Genomic DNA, 19,893 nt, shown 5'->3' with positions numbered 1-19,893 from the left:
CTTACCACCACCCTTTTTTTGAGAAGAATCGTGCTTGCATATTTTGCATTCTACAAAGGCTAAAACATTTTTTAAGATGGGGGGCGGGTCTGGAAATTATGGTTCATGGGTGGGATGCCCATGGCATATACCACACACACACACACACACACACACACACACGCCAAGCAGGACAGCAGCAAAAGGAGTAAATGGGCCACTTTGGGGGTTTCTGTTTGCAAATTCCTAGGCACTGAGGTTTTACCCACAGCGCCACCCGCGTCCCTTGTATTTGTGTAGTGAACTGCTTAACGTACGTACATGATGACAGCCACAACAGAAAGAAACTGAAATCAACCTTCTGATGGTGCCACTTTGCAATCACCATCACTATGAAGTTGAGGACAATATATAAACTCATAGGAATCACACAACTTTTTTCAACATGTTACCAGTGATCCATCCAGAGTTCCCTGCAATTGATATGCTCTCTGAACACAAAAATGAATCAATTCCAGCTAATGCATCTCTCAGACACAAAGATGCCCATGAATCTCCTTAGAGAACACTTGTCTTCCATTTCACAGGGAAAGGGCTGATTTGCCAGTAACTCTAGTGAGATTGAGAAGAGAAGGGAAACAGATAGAATGATTTAATAAGTTTCAGAATGGGCATGTGCCTATTATTCCAAACTATGGGGATTGTTGCAATTTTAAGAATCATAATAAAAAATTCATAGAATAGAGTCAAATGCACTTTTTTTAAAAATGCAGCTGCTCTTTGAAATAGGTATGTTATTGTTATAGCAATGACAGACTTACTTTCTTTGCGGACATCACGAAGTGCAGCATTAAGTTCCTCCATTAGCACAGGAGCCTCTTTAGCAATTTTTTCCCCTTTGTCCAGTAAGTTCCAAGTGGCTTCTTCCACAGAAGCAAGGATAACACGGGCTCGTTTGGAGCATCCTTTTTTCTTATTAGAAGGGTTTTGAGGGCAATTCACTAATGTGGTAACCTAAAAACATAAAAGACATTTTAGTACTTTCAGCTCTGAAATTAAACAGTTACAATTTTCAGCATATATTAAGAAAATAATGATCCCAGATAACTGACTAATGAAGCTCTAAGGGAATTTTTATATCAAATTCATAATCCATGATTTGTGCACACAGCACTAGCATATCCAACACATGGTGTATGAAGAAATAAACTCAGAATGAAGCACACACAAATCGTCTCATTAACTGCCCCAAAAGCAGCCTCTAGCTTTTGTCACACAAACGCAAAATATGTAGAGGTATAACAGTGGTGCTAAAACAGACATCATATAATCATAGTGTTTGCTTTGCTTATATAAGCTTTTCAGAGAGAGATAGAGCGAAAGTTGCTTTTCAGTATTAAAGCTATTTTCAGGATAGTTCCTGTCAGGACTGGTCCTTGTCCTCTTCAGATCACCACACAAACGCTTCTTGTTCTTTTATAACTTTTTATTGTGTATTAACAAACAAACTTTTAAACGATCCTTATCTTTATCTATTCTTCCTCAGAGTCACTTATTTCAGATACCTTCTGAGCTCTGCCTCTCTGTGACCAGCCACTCTCAAAATGGCGAAGGCACCCTTCCCTTCGCTTTCCCGCTCTTTTTTCTAGCCTCCTGGCTAGAGCTGGCTTGTATCTCCCCTCCTCCGAATCTGAGCTAGAACTTAACCCTTGCCTTTCCTGTGAACAGCCAGTCCCTCCCTGTTGTTCCTGTTGATCTCTTCTCTTAGATTCACCGCTCTCCTCCCCCCCCCCTTGGGGAAAACATTCTCCCTCTGGGAAACTGGAAACTTCTAACTCTTCCCTGACAGTGCCCAAGTATCATTTTTCTGGGCTCTATACAAACTTGTACAAAACGTTGACAAGAAAAGTGTTGCCTCCCTTGAAAAACCTCCTTCACTTTCTTTAGTTCCTTTATTTAAGCTGCTTCAGTGTAAGTTTGTCTGATTTACATTGATAGCTAGGCATGGCATATCACATATAAGTGTACAGAGTCCAATGTGGACTAAACATTCTTAGTGGCTACAGTGCCAGATTTACATATACGCTGAGCAGGCTGCAGCCTAGGGCCTCATATTCTAGGGGGGCCTTGTTCTCCTGCCATTTTTTTATCTAGATTTTACTATCTAAGCCCAGTTACTTAGTAACATTAAACATGTGACATATGAGTCTATGACGGTATAACAGTTACAAAAGTGTGTACTTACTGTTTGGTAAGGTTTGTGGAAGCTTTAAAGCACGGGTCGGCAAACTAAGGCCCCCGGGCCAGATCAGGCCAGTCTGGGTCCTAAATCCAGCCAGCCCGGCCATTTAAGAACCCGCCGCGAAGCCGAGACTCCCGGCGATGGCGACGGGAGGAAGAGGCCGAGCGGTGGCAGCTCTGCCAATCAAACACCATGCCTGGTTTACCTCAGCGCAGTGCGGAGACGTCTCTGCAAATCACATGCCGCACCTGGTTTACCTCAGCGGCATTTGACTGGCAGAGATGTCCCCGCACCGTGCTGAGGTAAACCAGGCATGGTGTTTGATTTGCAGAGCCACCACCGCTCGGCCTCTTCCTCCCACCGCTGCCACCACCATGGTGCTCCTGTGGGCCAGAGAGTGGAACGGACAAGCTCGCTCTGCCTGCCCGCTTCACAAGAAGCAGCAGCAGTGGCAGCAGCCGCGGGAAGTTAAGTGCAGCGCCCTCTATCTCTGGGTGGGGAGGAAGCCCGTTTTGCGCCACCGCAGCCAGCCCTTCAGTGAATGAGGCAGGTGGCAAACCAAGAAGGCGGCTGGGGCTAGGGGGGTGGGGAGGAGGACTACTTGCCCCCCTCGCCTCTTCTTCCAGCTCCCCCCCCCCCCGGTGCCACTTCTCCAGAGTCCTTTGAAGATTACTGGATGGCCCAGTGTTTGCAGCAGATCCAGCCTTCTGGTTTGGGGCACTCAAACATCCATGGAAGTTGTCAGAGTAGTTTTCATTTTACTATAGTTTCTGGAGGCATTTTTTCATCAAAACTGAAAAGGACAGGACAACCAACATTCATCCCTGCAAACACGTTCCCTGCCTGACTGCTGCCTCTTTCTACACAAAGACAATCTTTCAGGGCAAGAGAAAACACATAGTATGAGAACTCCCAGTATAAGAGAAGAAGTGAGACAGCCTGCTGGCCACATACATCTGTCTGAAAACACAAGGGATGTTGAGAGAAATATGCCTCATTCACTAGTATTAGATTTAGGGAAAAATAACTTGCAACAAATTCATCACGGTTTAAAAATTTAAAACAAACTAGGGGGTACACACAGAAAACTCTGGCTAAAAGTGCCTGTCATACTAGAACTAAGTACAGCTCAGAATTTGGGGAAAAGAAAAAGAAAGAAAACTTCCATAAAACAAATCCACCAAGAATTTTTGGATTATCAAGTTGACCTGCATGGAATGGAGACATATATCAACAGTAGGAGAGAGTTCTCCTAACAGTATTAATCTCTGACTCAAAATGGCTAGGTTAAAGGGCAGTGCAAAAGAAGCAAAGTGGTCACTTCAAGCCTAATACGTAGTTTATTTATCTGCCTGAACCATTTATACACCAATAGCACCAAGTAAACTTTTATCTCACTGATGAATAAGACAAATAAAATGGGCAGCAGTTTAGTGTTCAGTTTCTATAGTCTTTATACTTTAGTTTCATACTGTAACTTTATTTTCTGCTTGTAAAAAAGGAAATGAGAGTAACATTTCAAAATTAATCTTTACCTACAAATAAACAAGGAACAGGGATTATACAGATTGGATCTAGAAAATTGGATTAGAAAATTGGATCACATTCACAGAACCACAAAAAAGTGAAGCTCAGACAACAAAGCTAAAACAACTCAGGGGGGGGGAGAGAGAGAGAGAGAGAGAGAGAGAGAGAGAGAGAGAGAGAGAGAATATTCATGAATTGGCTAAGTGAGAATTTAGAAAATGATGAAGGGCATATGATATAGTTACAATAATAGAAAATGCAATTACCAGGGGAAACGTGTAGTCAATTGAAATAATTTACTGCAAGTAGAGGCCATTGTGAAAGTTATCACATGGAATAAATGGAATGAAATTATTGAAATATATCAGAAGGTAGGCATCTGTGTAAACTAGCTTACTGATTTACCTATATTGAAAGGGACTTCAGAAATACAGACCAGGAATGAAAAAATCAGGCAGCAAAGTTTCTTAAAGAAAAAGTTTTTTTTATTTGGATTTTTGTCAGACAAAAAGCAAATAGGGTGCATTCAGGAAAATGAAGAATGCCCCCCCTCCTTGGGGGTAGCTAACTCATATACCCTCTTGCAAAGCATAGTTCAGCCCCTTGGCATCCCTTTAGCCAATGATTGACAATTTCCTATGGTCATTGATGCATATTCATTAAAGCTCAACCAATTAATAAATTGGTGTGTCCTTTCGGTTCCAAGTTGCCTATTCCACTAGGTGGCGCTACTGGCTTATAAACTAATTAACCTCCTTATTAGTTCCAGGAAGTACTTGTGGTTTAGCAACTTCACACCTAAGAGTTATATCTGGACCCTGGCGGTTAGCTACATCCTGCTTGTCAGGGGTCGTTTCTTAGAAATGGCTTAACCTCAACTGGCAAACTTCCTGCAGGGGCAAGCTAGCTGCACCCACAAGCTTGCATGCTTGCTGCCTCTGCAAAAGGTGGCAAAGTGACAAACATGAGAAAGAGAAATGTGCTTTTAGCTTTTTAGATGGCTCTATAATATGGCTTCAGAGGTTCTTAGCCTGGCTTTAGAGGTCCTTAGCCTGGCTCTCCATTGGTCATCCTGACCTTCAGCCCTGCATTCCCCCCTTTCCATCACGAAAATGCTGACCGGTCACGGTTCCCCATTTTCGCTTGATGGACCTATAGGTACAATATCATAGAGAGCCAGGAAATGTACACTTCTGTGGATACACGGGCCTCCCTCTATGACCCTGTCAAGTCTTCAAATATGGTGCTGGGGAACCACGTAGGTGGTGTTCAGAATCTTGACCTCGCACGCATACCCAGCACTCAGACCTGTTCAGGCTCTTGGCCACAGCTGTGGTCATGTTCAGGAAGGTGTTCTCCCTCCACCCTGTGGCCATCTGAGAGGTGAGAACCATCCGGAGGCAGGGTATGATCCACATCCTGATTCAAGGGATGTTCGGTGCCCCAGAACAAAGAACTGTACCACCAACACAGAAATACCACAAAAGGGTAATACCACAGGCCAAAGGGATGGGGGCCCACGAAGGCCAGGTCATGTGGGCCTCTAACTCCTGGCCCTACTGAGGCGTGAACAGCGTCTACACACAAAACGTTCCCACTCTACACAAGGAAAAGTGGCCGCCTGGCACTGATACACTGTTAGGCCTCGGGAGTTATAGGGATGGCAATAGACTCTGTAAAGTTCAAAGGCTGGTCCTACTGGGTGGAGGTCACCTACGTGGTCTCTGACCAGGGCCTATGGAGGCTGAAGCCTGGGGTGGCAACCCTTATGCAGCCACAAGAATACCCTACCACATTCAAGGGTATTAGATGTGGAGTTACCAGGCCCAGTAGTTCAGGCAGTATTCTGGGATTTTTGGCAGGCTCGAGCCACCACGACAACCACAGGTGGGGCTGCAGGATTTACTGACACTTGTTCAGCAATTTCAATACGCACCTGGTTCAGGCTCCCTCCCCTGCAATATTTGCATTAAGATTAGGACCTGGTCTACCAGATGGGGTTGGTACAGTGTTCTACCCCCTGAGTGACAGTTGGTTACCCCCCCACAACAGCAAGAGCGGTCCAGAACTCGATAGATTTCGACCGTCTCTGCAACTTCCCATAGGAGCAGTACCCATGTGCGCTGGACAGTGGTGTGGAAGAGAAGCCACAGTGGGATAGTGGGATGTTTCAATACGGCAACCTCATCAAACCCCTGTTCCCAATAGCCAATGAGCACGCCATTTCTTACCACTGGCAAGACGAACCAGTCATAGCAGAGGTCCGCAGGCCAATAGGGTCGGTATGGCTCGGTGGGGTCAGGGCAATAGGACATAGAGCAAATCAACACAGAACATAATAGAGAAAAGGGGAAAGTCCTTGTGAAAGTCCTTGTGATGATCAGTCGCAGGATCTCGTTGCCCGTGGCCCAACGCGTTTCCGGTAGCGTCAGACACAAGGTGATGATCAGACGCGTGTGATGCACCCAGGGAATCACGTCGGCTATTCTCACCGCAGTTGGGATGGAGAGGAGGACGGTATACGGGCCTCGCCACTTAGGGATGAGGGGGTTGCACTTCCACGCTGTCACCCGGCTGGAACTGGTGGACCGGCTCAGCGAGACTGCACAGTGTAGGCTCGAGGTAGTACCTGGAAAGGAAAACAAACACACACGGGGACAGGAATTGCACTTGTTCCTGAGTGATGTGATCTCCCACCCGCCCCAAACTGGCGGGGATGTCTCGGACGAAAGCGGGTGGTCTGCCATACAAAAGTTCAAAGGGTGATAGTCTCAGTCTCTTGGTTGGAGCGCTCCGAATCCGAAACAAGGTAATGGGCAGGACATCTATCCAGTGTAGTCCCGTCTCCTGGGTCAGCTTGGCCAAGTGGGTCTTCAAGGTGTGATTCATAAGTTCAGGTTTTCCCGAACTCTGGGGTCTGTAGGCTGCGTGTAGCCTTCAGTTTATCTGCAGTGCCTTGCACACTTCTTGCACAACTTCATCAATGGAGGCAGGGCCATTGTCACTGCCAATACTTCTGGGGAGGCCACTGTCCAACCCGTCAGGGTGCAGACAAACACAAGCAGGTATTTGATGCCCCTAACTGGAGGTAGTTCAGTGAAGTCCACAATCAGGCTTTCCATAGGGGTAAAGCCCACGTGTTGTACACCCGGTGGAGGAAAGTGGCCTTGTCTGGGGGTGTTCTTGGCGCACAGGGCACACTCCTGGGATATAGCAGCAACTAGTTGAGAAAGGTTAGTGATATAGAAAAGTCTCCCAAGGTGTGCTCTGGCAGCTGGACCCCCTAGATGAGTGGTCTCGTGGTAGTTCTTCACAATCACGCTAGCCAGATGTTGGGGCACAAACACACAGTTTTCTGGTAGACGGAACCATCCCTCCTGGAGTGTTGCTCCTTCCTGGCGTGCCCACTGTTGCTCCTCCGGTGTGTAGCGTGGTTCCACATCGTCTGGAGTGAGTTGTGGGATGAGGGCTGCGTTGAGTGCTGGTGGAGGTTTCAAAGCTGCTTCACGAGCTGCGTTGTCTGCCTTCCGGTTGCCCCTAGTGACCATGTCCTGGCCTCTCCGATGGCCTTTGCAGTGCATCACGGCAATCTCTTCGGGACCCCATGCTGCTTCCAGTAACGTCTCAACTTCTGGACGTTAGCCTTGCATCCAGCTGCCAATTGCAGGGCAATGCCTTTTGCTGTTGGACTTCGCCTCAGAGCACAAACAACTCTTGGAGACTTTGGCTTTCTTAGAACTCTTGGAACGGCTTGCCTGGCTTGCACCCCCACTTCTGGGTGCTCTGCTGCCTGAGGAACAACTTGTAAGTGCCTTCCTCTTCCCTTCTCTCAGCCTCTCTCCAGCCCACAGTCCATCACACAGATTTATTGAAGCGTAGAAACAACTTCCCAAAACAGCCTCAGCCCCCTCTGGCCTTGGTACTTTTTCTGGGCATCCTCTAGCCCCCTCTGGGCTTTCTGGGCGTCCCACAGCCCCTTCTGGTCTGGCTGCCACTGTGGCCTGACATGCTGTCTTCAGTTCCTGCCACACGACCCAGGGCTTCCTCCCTTGGAATATTGGCAACAGCCAAGAATCAAGGCTGGCCCTTAAAATGGCTAGGACCCTTTGGTCTCTCTAGAACATCAGGCACGTCTGCTTCACAAGCTTCCACTGCGCCTGCAGACTTCTCAATGGGTTGGGCAAAGCCTGTTTCAGCCTGTGTACCCCTTATATTCCATAAGGGTGAGAACCGAATGGGGCACATTCACATGCATCTCCTGGCCAAACATGAACCTGTCTGCTTCTTCCACTAGTGTGACGGTGGCAGTGACAGCCCACAGACAGGGTGGCCAGCCTTTCACTGTGGAATCTAATTGCTTGATAGTCTCAAAGGCTTCTTGTTGGGCCGGTCCCCACTCAAAGGAGTCTCTTTCCCTTCCTCTGGTATTCTCATTTAGAGGTTTTGTTAAAATACTGAAGCCTAGGATCCCGATTTTGCAAAAGCCTGCTGCTCCACAACTTTAAGCTTGTCTTTTAGGGATATCACAATCTCTGCCTTTCCTTGCAGTGACCTTCTGACAATTTCTAGATGGTCAGTATGTTCAGCAAGTTGTCTGGATAAATTAACTAAATCTTCATCCCTTTTTTTGCATTTTGTAAAGTGAACTGGTTGTGTGAATCTTTCACTGATTTCAGCTCATTCACAAAACTTTGTTCTTTGTATTTCTTTTAATTTTAGTAACTTGTTCAATTTCTCCTTTGCAGAGATATGTTCATCAACCTGGGATTTAAGATGGTCTGTTCCCTCCTTACATTCTATTTCTGTTTCTTGCAAATTTTTAGCTGATTTACTTATTTGTTCTTTAAGCAATTTAATTTGTGACTCACACTCCATGAGTTTGTTGTTTTAAGTTACATCACAAGTATTGATTGCAGAATGAAGATCTTTAACTGTTTGGCTAGTCTCTTTGATTTGCCTAACAAATTCTTCATTCTCTTTTGTTTTACTAGTGTTTTCAAATTTTTTTTTCCTCAGCCAGTTCTGATTTTATTACACTTAACTGTTCAGAAAGTTCTGAAAGCTTTCTGCCTCCACTGTTCACACCTTTGATTCGTACATCCTTCAGCAATTTCCCTGTCTTGCATTTCATACTCTTTGCATTTGATCTGACATTTCAGAATATTAATCTGCTCAGAATACACATTTGTATTTGAAATAATAACAGAAATTCCTTTGTCTTTCTCAGCTAAAACCTCTCTGAGGTTGTCAAATTCTCTTCCATGCCTCTGGAGGTCTTGAATTAGTTGAGACCTCTCTTCTAAATGACTTGTGTTTAATCTATTAAGTCCTTCATTTGTCTGCTCAAGATCCTGTTACATTAATTCTATAGCAGCATCCTGTTTCATGGTCTTTTTTTTATTTTCCTCTGTTAATGCAGTAATAACTGCTTACTGTTCTGTACACTCTTCTCCATAAACACTGCACTTCTTTTGGACATCTTCCCTCTCCAAAACCTGACATGAGGGAGTGACTTTGCAATGTTCAGTCCTGCATTTCTTCAACCGGGGGGGGGGGTTGTCATCTACAACCTTCAGCCAGTTGTCTATATAGGGGATCTGGTCAGGATGTCCCCCCCTGGTCTATGTCATAGTCTCCGCTGAATCCTTTCTTGAAGTTGTTTAACATGTATTGAAGGGGAATTACTGGACCTTTCAAGCCTTTCGAGCCTCCCCCCTCCCATTTTCAGTATGGCCCTGTACAGCGTCCCCACACCAAACACTCACACATTCATTTCGCAACTTTTCTCGCCCAGGTGCGGTCGCCCGACTGGGAAACGGAGTACTTGTTGCTACGACCCCAGGGGAATGCCCCGGGGTAACACACATACATGCACAAAATGCCTCTCTCGCCAGACGTTGTACCATACACTAACCACCATGTGTTTCCCCTTTCTCTCTTTCCTAATACTAAAGCGTGGGTGGTTCTCAGGGGTCAACCCTTCTACTTAATGCCACTATCCACGCTGGAGATTTGATCAGAACCTCCCTTCTCCTTAATTAAAAGGAGGATTTCCTATCCCCTCAGGGCTTGTTGCCATGTACTCACCCCAGCCGGCTGTTCTCTGCCCTGTCCTCCCAACCTCTGCTCTTCAAATCCGTTGTCCTCTGTCCCAGGATACAGCAAGAGGGTCAAGTTGCCTTCTGTCCCCCTCCGAAGAAAAGGTTCGGTGTGCACTTGGAAGCCAGGAGGTCTGTTGGCCCTCCGCCGTCACTGCCCAGAGGGCAAGGGAGCGGCCTCCTGGTCTCTGAGGACACTTAAAGTCCTTCTGATCCGAGTCACGGCACCAGAAATGAAAGGGACTTCAGAAATACAGACCAGGAATGAAAAAATCAGGCAGCAAAGTTTCTTAAAGAAAAAGTTTTTTTTATTTGGATTTTTGTCAGACAAAAAGCAAATAGGGTGCATTCAGGAAAATGAAGAATGCCCCCCCTCCTTGGGGGTAGCTAACTCATATACCCTCTTGCAAAGCATAGTTCAGCCCCTTGGCATCCCTTTAGCCAATGATTGACAATTTCCTATGGTCATTGATGCATATTCATTAAAGCTCAACCAATTAATAAATTGGTGTGTCCTTTCGGTTCCAAGTTGCCTATTCCACTAGGTGGCGCTACTGGCTTATAAACTAATTAACCTCCTTATTAGTTCCAGGAAGTACTTGTGGTTTAGCAACTTCACACCTAAGAGTTATATCTGGACCCTGGCGGTTAGCTACATCCTGCTTGTCAGGGGTCGTTTCTTAGAAATGGCTTAACCTCAACTGGCAAACTTCCTGCAGGGGCAAGCTAGCTGCACCCACAAGCTTGCATGCTTGCTGCCTCTGCAAAAGGTGGCAAAGTGACAAACATGAGAAAGAGAAATGTGCTTTTAGCTTTTTAGATGGCTCTATAATATGGCTTCAGAGGTTCTTAGCCTGGCTTTAGAGGTCCTTAGCCTGGCTCTCCATTGGTCATCCTGACCTTCAGCCCTGCAATATGCCAGTGGGAAGTTTTAGATTCAGGAAAAATCAAGCTTTTGTGTGAGTACTAAGGAATATGTAAGAAGGCTAAAGATTTATGAATAAAGAGCTATCAAAACAGAAGAGATTCAGCTTAGCTGCTGAACCTAAATTACTATAGTTCAGCAGAAGTCACTTTATGCATCCCCAACACCAAAACCAGAGCCTGTCAACTTCAAAACTTAACTCTGGCCATAGTTCTGAAACATTTGCAAAGCATACTTTCTGACAAAGTCTAGGCCTAAAATTGCACAAGTCTCCTTGAAGTCACAAATACACAGAGGAAAGCACAAATTACACACAAGCCTCTATCTTGCCTTTTGTTCACATACCAGTTCAATAGTTTTGCAGAGAGGAGGTTTGGGTCTCCTATAACCTCCTATAACAATGTAGTGAGTCATTGCCTACCTCCAAGCCCTTGCACTGTTCTCAGTAGGAAACAGATTTCTAACAGGCCAAAAGAGGAGGTTCAGCCTCCTCCCCAAACATTCATATATTCTAGCCGCATGTCCTCTTTTTCATGGGTATGGAAATTGAGAGTTGTCACAGCAATCCATAGTTAAAGGAAGAAGTTGGCAAATGTGTCCTCTTTTTTGCTCTTCAAAATATGGCAACCCTAGATGTCTTCACTGTGTGCACAAATTGTGGTTTACACTAAGTTCATAATCCTTATTTTGGGTAGGCATGAGTTCAAACTTTACGCAGTGGAAAATGCATATATAGCTATCCTGAGTCAATATTTTGCTCAACTGATTTTTCTGAACTCTCATAAAATATCACATGAACCATCTCAAAATTTTCCTAGTTTCATTTAATAGTTCCATTACACACTTTTCCTATTTCTAATTTACCTGAATAATAAGGGGTTCCAGTAACTTCTCCACAGTATGTGTCTGAATCTGCAGGTTCCGTGGATCAATTCTCATTTTCATGTATGGCATGGCTGCTGACATTTTTTCCCTGGGAGCAAAAGGAAAATAATTTATTATGTAATTATATCAGCAATCATGGTATCTAAAGAGCTAAGCATATATGCTTAATTACGCCAAGAAATTTACAAGCTATAGCCAGATTGAGAGGATGAGAAAGCAGCAGGAAGGCTAAGACAATCAAAAAGATAAAACATATTCATCAGGGTTCCAAATGAATTCAACTACACTTATACATAACCACTGGTTAATCTAGCTCAGTATTGTCTACAATGACTGGAATGAATGCAAAAAATATGCTCTACCACTGGCCATAGGATCAGGTGCATACGTTTCAGCACAAGAGGACAACTACATCAACTTCAGAAGGTAGAAGATGGAAACTTGCAAGTGTCAGAATTATATTCTTGAGCCAAAGTGAGAATTGCTGAGCTCCAGACTTTATAAAATAATAGATTTACAGTGCAATCCTAACTGTATCTACTCAGAAAGAAGTCCTCCTGCGGTAAGTGGGGCTTACTCCAAAGTAAGTAGGGTTAGGATTGTAGCCTTATTTGTAATCTCTCCTGGTAGATGTATGGTTTTTCCAACTATGTCTCCATCTGCACTAGGTCCATTCTCTGGAATTGCTGCCCTTCCTTGCACCACACCTTAGAAATAATCCAAACAACACTATTATGAAATAGTTGTAGATGCCTATTGTTGTGTTGTCCTTCTATGGCCCCATTCACATTAGTAGGGACCCCATCCCAGTACTGCTGCTGTTTCTTGCTTGCTTGAACCAGCCTGTAGTCATACTGCCACATATAAGTACCCAACATTACTACAATGATGCCAGCTTGCAACCAGACATTATTTCCAACCAGCTTACTATGGGAGGCAAGAACATAATTATAAGGTGAGCAAGTAAACTTATGCAGAAATATAATTATTCACGTCAGACAGGATCACAAGACATACAAACCATAATGTTGCAACCTCAGAGATATCTGGGGATAAATCCTGTTTAGCATATATAGATATGGCTTTTATCTCTCATTCACTTATCTCAACAATATTATTTTATACTCTGATTCTGGCAGCCTCCTTATCCCGCTGGTGTATTTATTTTTGTCATGTAGACAAGTGTTGCATCACTTCTGGTAAATACTAGCATATGGCTCAGTCCTCTTCAGTTAACAAAAAATGGCACCTCAGACTTTCACTTATGTGATATGTTTCTCATATGCTGAACTACGGGAACATCTGTTGCCAGATTCTCCTGGACATGGATTCATAAGTGTTAACATCCTGTGCCATTAGACAAAGATATTGAACTATTTATCATTTGATTGTGAATCCACACCTAGAAAAGCTGGGTAACATCACTGAGTTACTGCCATGTATGACTTTCTCCTACTCGATTACGTATTTGACATGGCCTTTACTAACCTCTTTCAGAGTGTTATTTCTCAAACAGAGCCTTTAGCACAGTTGGCTGCTCTTCCAACTGGAGCCAAAAAATCAATAACTGGGCCATCATATAAAACACAATTATTTGGGTAGAACAGCCTTGAAAGGATTTGTGTCAGCCCATCACAAAAGACGTTAATATAGTAATTCTACAACTCTATGCATGCTTACTAGGAAGTAACTGCTATTGAACTAAGTTGGGCTTATTTCTGAATAAACATGCTTTACTCAGGATCATCGTTGCACAATTCTACTAGTATATTTTTTTACCTTTTTTCTAGTACATTACATCAAAACATCAGTTAGTTTCTTAAAGGCAAAACTGTGAAAACTCAATAAAATGTGAGCTTTTTCATAACAATAAATCAACACAAAATGTATAACTTAACATACAGTATAAAGTCTTAATACTGAATGCTTAATAAAGTGCCTTGGAAGTTGACACAAAAACTAAAGAGATGCAACATGTGTTATGTTTCCTTCCTTGATTAAATATAAAAATGTAAAAATAACTATGCAATTAGTGGAAAGCTCCCAATTGTTTTTAATCTGTGTTACCTCAGGCCCAGAGAGATTCTGTTTTATAAACCAATTCCAGTAATGTTCCAAAAGTAGTGAATACCTTTTGACATCTTCCAATGCCCTGCAAATTACAAGTGCTATAGGCAGGCACATATTTTGCCAATGTTCACATAGTCAGAACCTACACATGATTCTTGATTTCAATGGGATTTATTCCCAAGCGTGCATACAACTGAAATATGAAGTCAGTATTTTGAATATTTCGTCAATATCATCCCACTATTCTTGCACATAAATTCTGGGTTCCTTAGCTAACTAGATCACCAGAGCTGTACAATAAACTGTACAAAATTAGGTTATGTTCAGAAATACCTAATTTCTATAATTTATTGATTTCAGAGTTTGAATCTTCTTGGTGAAGTTTGCACAGAATATACAAAATCTTAAATTTTAATAGCATATTTTTGTATGCACTTGAGACAGAAAGAATATTATTAGGTGCCATAATTCCTAATAAATCTTTCTCTTAACAAAACTAGATGGAATAACTACACTTACAGAATTTTAGTACAAAGCAATGTGTAAAGCCACTTTGGTTTTTTCTTTCTGTATAATGAATGAACGAACAAAAACTGACATTTCAGGAGTTTGAATTTTTTTGTAACTTTAACAGGAGTACTGTCAACTAATGACAGTAGTACATGTGTGCCCTATATGTTCTGACTTGCCTTAAAAAAAACAGCCAGTCTGTTTCAGTCACAGAACTCAACTGAATGGTAATTTGTGACAAAAGATTTTTAAAGGTGCAATGCTAGAACACTCACCTATTTCAGAATACAAACAGTTGCCGTTCAAGTGCTGAACCAATGTCTAGGCAATTCTCCCAAAGTTTAGAAGTTCAGTGCAGCTATTATAGCTCACTACTTGGCTTATCATACATCTGCAAACAGAAAGCTTGACAAGCGCTGCAGTGTATTTCAGGGTAAGTGACAGCGGGGCCATAGGGACTTCTGGGGGGGGGATGGGCATTCCTTAAAGCTATAGAGAGCAATACTATACAAACTCTTGGACAAATAATGAAAAAATAAAAATAAAGAATATAATTCTTCTAGTCTACATGGAACATACCTGGATAAAAGATGCCTTGTTTTGCCAAGAGAAAACTGTCTTTGTTTCCAGATTATTGGTGTCCCCCCCCCTTTCTTCTCTCCTACAATTTGGTCAAATGCCAGTCTCAGCCTCAAAGCAATGACTCAGAATTTCAAAGAGGACAGCGAAGGGATTCATAAGGTTCTCACCCACTGCACTGGGATTGCAATGTTATTGTTGTTATTTTTTCTTTTCTGCACCATGTGGCAACCCACAGAATATTGCATCTGACTCATAAGATGTATTTTGTCTTCCACCCACTTCCAAACAGAAGTATGTTGGTAAGAAACAGAACTCAACCCTGACAGTCATTTTACTTAATTGCTCTCCTTTGTGCGGGCATCTAGAGCAGGTTCTGCCCCTTTGTATATGATGGAATGAATGACTATGAAATTTCAACACTTCCCTTTAGAGTCCTCAGACTTCTTCCACCTTGAGCACTGATGGTGGAACAGCCTTCTCTGTTCACTCACTTTTACAGGACATCTTCATGTTTTCTCTATTCAGCTTCAGGGTCCCGTCCTCCTTGCCAAGCTAGAATATCTATCTGTCTATCTTGATATAGACACAGGCATTTGAAATTTCCACCCAGCTGTGGTGGTAGTCCTGCTGTAGGAATTTCATTCTATATCAAGAAGGAAACAGAGCTCTATATTGGAATAATGAATCCAATCTAACAACTGGTGCCTTTCCCACTCAACCCCCACCAATGTCATGTACTCCCGTTAGCTCCTGCCAGCATGATCAATGGTGAGGGATGATGGGAGCTGTAGTCCATATGAGCTGGAGAGCAGCACATTGGCAACCCTTGCTGTAACACAAAGTAAAAGAGAAGTGCACATAAAACCACCAAATCTCTTAGGAGGCCAAGACACTGCGAAGTCATTACTGGGAGGATATGTTTTATAGTTGCAGTTAGCTCTTAATTTTATATTTCTCACACGTCGTCATCATCAGTTGATGTCAGCACAACTCTAGGAATGTTATTTGTTAGCCTCTTGTTTGTTACTGAGGCAATACATAAAACACAAATCATGTTTTATAAGCACCACCAAAAAAATGTGACTATATTTTTTCTTTAATTTTCCCTTATGCAGGAAAGATGTTTAGAATGCAAGAGACTTGTTATCTGTGAAATTTTTACAGTTTTTCTTGGAATGGAAAATATGGTGTATTCTCCCATAACAGCAACCTGGCTGTTGTAAAATAGTTGGCATAAAATATTATAGTTCTATAGAGTTTAATGAAGCTAAGCCAATTTAAAGCAACAGCATGTCTGTTCTAGCTAATGTCAGCATAATGTCCTGCTCAGTTGACCTATGACACCATATGTGATAGTTTACCATTTCTTAAAAACTATGCCTTCCTGTTTTTCGAAAACCAAATAAACAAAATGGCATTTCCAGAGCCCTGTCTTTAACTGAGACTTTTACAACCTTCACCAAAAATTATAGCTTTTTTTACTTTGAAACCAGCAATTACATTACTTTGACCTAGATTACACTTTTATGTGTTTTATCCTTCATCACTTGAACCTCCTTGATCTCAGTGGCACTTGTGAGGAATTCCACACTGTCTTTTTATGGCAAATTTTTATATTTTTGAAAACCTATCAAGTTGTTCTTTAAACTTCAGCAAAAAATATAATTCCTTCCCCCTCCCCCGCCGCCCTTTTGTCATATAATCTATGTTCTTAAGCCTTTACCATTTCAGCTGCTAGCTAAATCTACCACAAGTTGAACGATTCCAGGAGAGAAAGGAAGATATCTGAGCTGTACCACCTGGACTTTTCTCTCCCCTTTCACAGGTCTTTTACCGCCTACTGCCTTGTGGAAAAATTCCAGGAGAGAAAGAGGCAGAAAGGCAAACACAACCTTGGAGACTACTTTATTTGGGTTCTCCACAGAAGGCTATCTACCAACAACAGCCCTGTGGGAAGATAGAGATAGAGGTAAACAAAGAAGACATCATCTACCACTAAGGACCCTCTGGTAGGGATAGGAGAGAAATTTGATTCAGTTTGCATTTAAAGGAACCCTACCTAATTCACACTTTCCAAAGCAATTTACAAAATGAAACACAGCCATCCTTCAAAATTCACACTTCTCTGAATTTTGCAATGCAGTTCTTCACCAAAGTAATGTGTACAAAGATGCATATACCAAGGGGAAGTATGCATAAAAATGTATATACTCATGAAAATAGCAAGTGCATTCTGTTAAGGGAAACTGCTTTGCAAAAAAGCTAATATTAGGCAAAATTGCATTAAAATGTATATTAGGAAAAGATAAAGGTAAAGAGACCCCTGACCATTAGATTCAGTCGCGGATGACTCTTGGGTTGCAGCGCTCATCTCGCTTTATTGGCTGAGGGAGCTGACGTACAGCTTCCGGGTCATGTGGCCAGCATGACTAAGCCACTTCTGGCAAACCAGAGCAGCGCACGGAAACACTGTTACCTTCCTGCCAGAGTGGTACCTATTTATCTACTTGCCCTTTGATGTGCTTTCAAACTGCTAGGTTGGCAGGAGAAGGGACCGAGCAACAGGAACTCACTCTGTCATGGGGATTCAAACCGCCGACCTTCTGATCTGCAAACCTAGGCTCTGTGGTTTAGACCACCACGCCACCCGCGCCCATTTGGGGAGTCTGTCCCTGCCCCAATTCAGAACAATATTGTGTTTTTTTTAATAATAATATTTTATTAAGATTTTCCAAAAAAATTAACATCCACAAAACAAACAACAAACATCAAGAATTCCAACAAAAAAACAGAAAAAAGAAGAAAAATACAAAAGAAAAATTTAGCATAAAAAAGAACACTCTTTTATATTAATAACTTTCAAAACCTTATTCTCTTTGCTTCCACCCGCCTTCCCTTCTTGTATTCAACTTTAAAAGTTAATTCAGCAAAATCATTTAATATTCATCTTAGACCTTTATCCATCCCTTTAAAATCTTATTTATCTTAATCGCTAGAACCCCTTCATTTCATTTTCAGAGCCTTCAACATTCATAAATTTTACAATATTTTTGTAGGTAAACTTTAAACTTCTTCCAATCCTCTTCCATCTGCTCCTCTCCTTGATCTCGGATTCTGCCGGTCATCTCTGCCAGTTCCATGTAGTCTATTACTTGCATCTGCCATTCTTCCAAGGTGGGTAAATCTTGCGTCTTCCAATGCTTTGCGATGAGTATTCTTGCTGCTGCTGTGGCATACATGAAAAAAGTTCTATCCTTCTTTGGCACCAATTGGCCGACTATGCCCAGGAGAAAGGCCTCTGGTTTCTTCAGGAAAGTATACTTAAATACTTTTTTCAGTTCATTATAGATCATTTCCCAGAACGCCTTAATCCTTGGGCACGTCCACCAAAGGTGAAAGAATGTTTCTTTACATTTCCAACATTTGTTATCAGGCAAATGATAGATTTTTGCAAGCTTGACTGGTGTCATGTACCACCTATAAATCATTTTCATAATACCAATTCAGAACAATATTGTAACTCTGGGGAAGCGTCACCAGAAGTAATAAAGAGGAATGATGTATGGATGGTCCAGTATAAATCTACCTCTAATGCCCTATTGTTGCACCAATTACATATTAAAGAAAACACTCACAAGAAGTCCACCAGGCGGGATAGGCCCTTTCGGCCACAAAAGAAAAAATATCTCATTGGGCTACCAACATTGCTTTTCTTGCAGGGCTCTCAACTTTTATCAATTACCAAACAGGAAGAAATTTAGTTGGTGCCATTTTTCCATAACTTTGTGAAGACAGATAAAGAGCCTGGCAGGATCAAGCAAAAAGCTTGTCTAGCCCAGTATCTTGTTCTCAGAGTGGCCAACCAGATGCCTGTAGGAAGCACCACAGCACTCACCCCACTCATGATCCCCAGCGTTTGTAATTTAACATGTATCTGTTCCTGGAGACAGAGTATAGCCATCATTATTAGTAACAAATGATAGCCTTATCCTCTTTCATCTGCCTAATCCACTTTTAAAGCCACCTAAACTGGTGACGAAAATTAAATTAAAAGACAAAATTAAAAGACGCCTGCTCCTTGGGAGAAATGCGATGGCAAACCTAGACAGCATATTAAAAAGCAGAGACATCACCTTGCCAACAAATGTCCGTATAGTTAAAGCCATGGTTTTCCCAGTAGTAATGTATGGAAGTGAGAGCTGGACCATAAAGAAGGCTGATCGCCGAAGAATCAATGCTTTTGAATCATGGTGCTGGAGGAGACTCTTGAGAGTCCCATGGACTGCAAGAAGATCAAATGCATCCATTCTTAAGGAAATTAGCCCTGGGTGCTCACTGGAAGGACAGATCGTGAAGCTGAGGCTCCAATACTTTGGCCACCTCATGAGAAGAGAAGACTCCCTGGAAAAGACCCTGATGTTGGGAAAGATGGAGAAGGGGACGACAGAGGACGAGATGGTTGGACAGTGTTCTTGAAGCGACAAACATGAGTCTGAGCAAGCTGCGGGAGGCAGTGGAAGACAGAAGTGCCTGGTGTGCTCTGGTTCATGGGGTCACGAAGAGTCGGACACGACTAAACGACTAAACAACAACAAACTGGTGACTGTCATCACATTTTGTGGAAGTGAATTCTGTAAGTTATCACTGCTGTTTAAAGTTTTTGCCTATCTGGAAAAGCCTCACCTGACAAAAATGTGCAGGATGCCCCTTCATCCCATGAATGAAGGGGGGCTTAAGTGCCATGGCCTGGCCCTACATAAGGCCTTGGACTTGTAAAAGCAGCCCAAAAGAGTAAAGTCCGCCAATTGTAGCTTCTCCCATTAGTGTAGTTTCATTTGTGGAAACACCATATTGCCAACCATATTGCCAACCATAGTAAAAACCAAATCCTCTCTTCTGCCTAATACTGGGTCATTTCACTTGGGATAAGGTAGTACATAAAATACCCTGTTTTCAGAATAGAAAGCTTAAAGGCCCAAACCAGCACCTTGATTTGGTCCAAGAAACAAGCCCTATAAGCATGTGAGTAACAAACAGAGTCAGAACTAAAAGAAATGTAACCATAAGCCACTTGT

General features: G+C 42.7%; 1 protein-coding gene across 12 annotated transcripts in view; it reads right to left on the bottom strand.

Moving 5' to 3' along the window:
- Window positions 1-19,819, bottom strand: part of CTNNA3 (catenin alpha 3) — a 591,589-nt gene extending 571,770 nt beyond the window's left edge. For 8 of the 12 annotated variants that reach the window (XR_014219667.1, XR_014219668.1, XM_082222366.1 and 5 more), the window contains exons 1-3: window positions 14,512-14,647; window positions 11,636-11,744; window positions 801-993 (exon numbers count right to left, since the gene is read on the bottom strand). Coding sequence is in view for 10 of the 12 variants with exons in the window: in XM_082222366.1 (XP_082078492.1) it covers window positions 801-993; window positions 11,636-11,737 (295 nt within the window). In the remaining 2 variants the exon portion in view is untranslated. Of the gene's footprint in view, window positions 1-800; window positions 994-2,224; window positions 2,342-11,635; window positions 11,745-14,511; window positions 14,648-14,815; window positions 14,852-19,501 lie in introns of those variants that run through there. The other 4 variants (XM_082222364.1, XM_082222363.1, XM_082222359.1 and 1 more) reach the window with 4 other exon arrangements.
- Between the last annotated feature and the right edge of the window lie 74 nt (window positions 19,820-19,893).

This window comes from Podarcis vaucheri (genome assembly GCF_965113315.1).
Source record: "Podarcis vaucheri genome assembly, chromosome: 5".
NCBI lineage: Eukaryota > Metazoa > Chordata > Lepidosauria > Squamata > Lacertidae > Podarcis > Podarcis vaucheri.
This window is presented reverse-complemented; position numbering and strand designations above follow the sequence as displayed.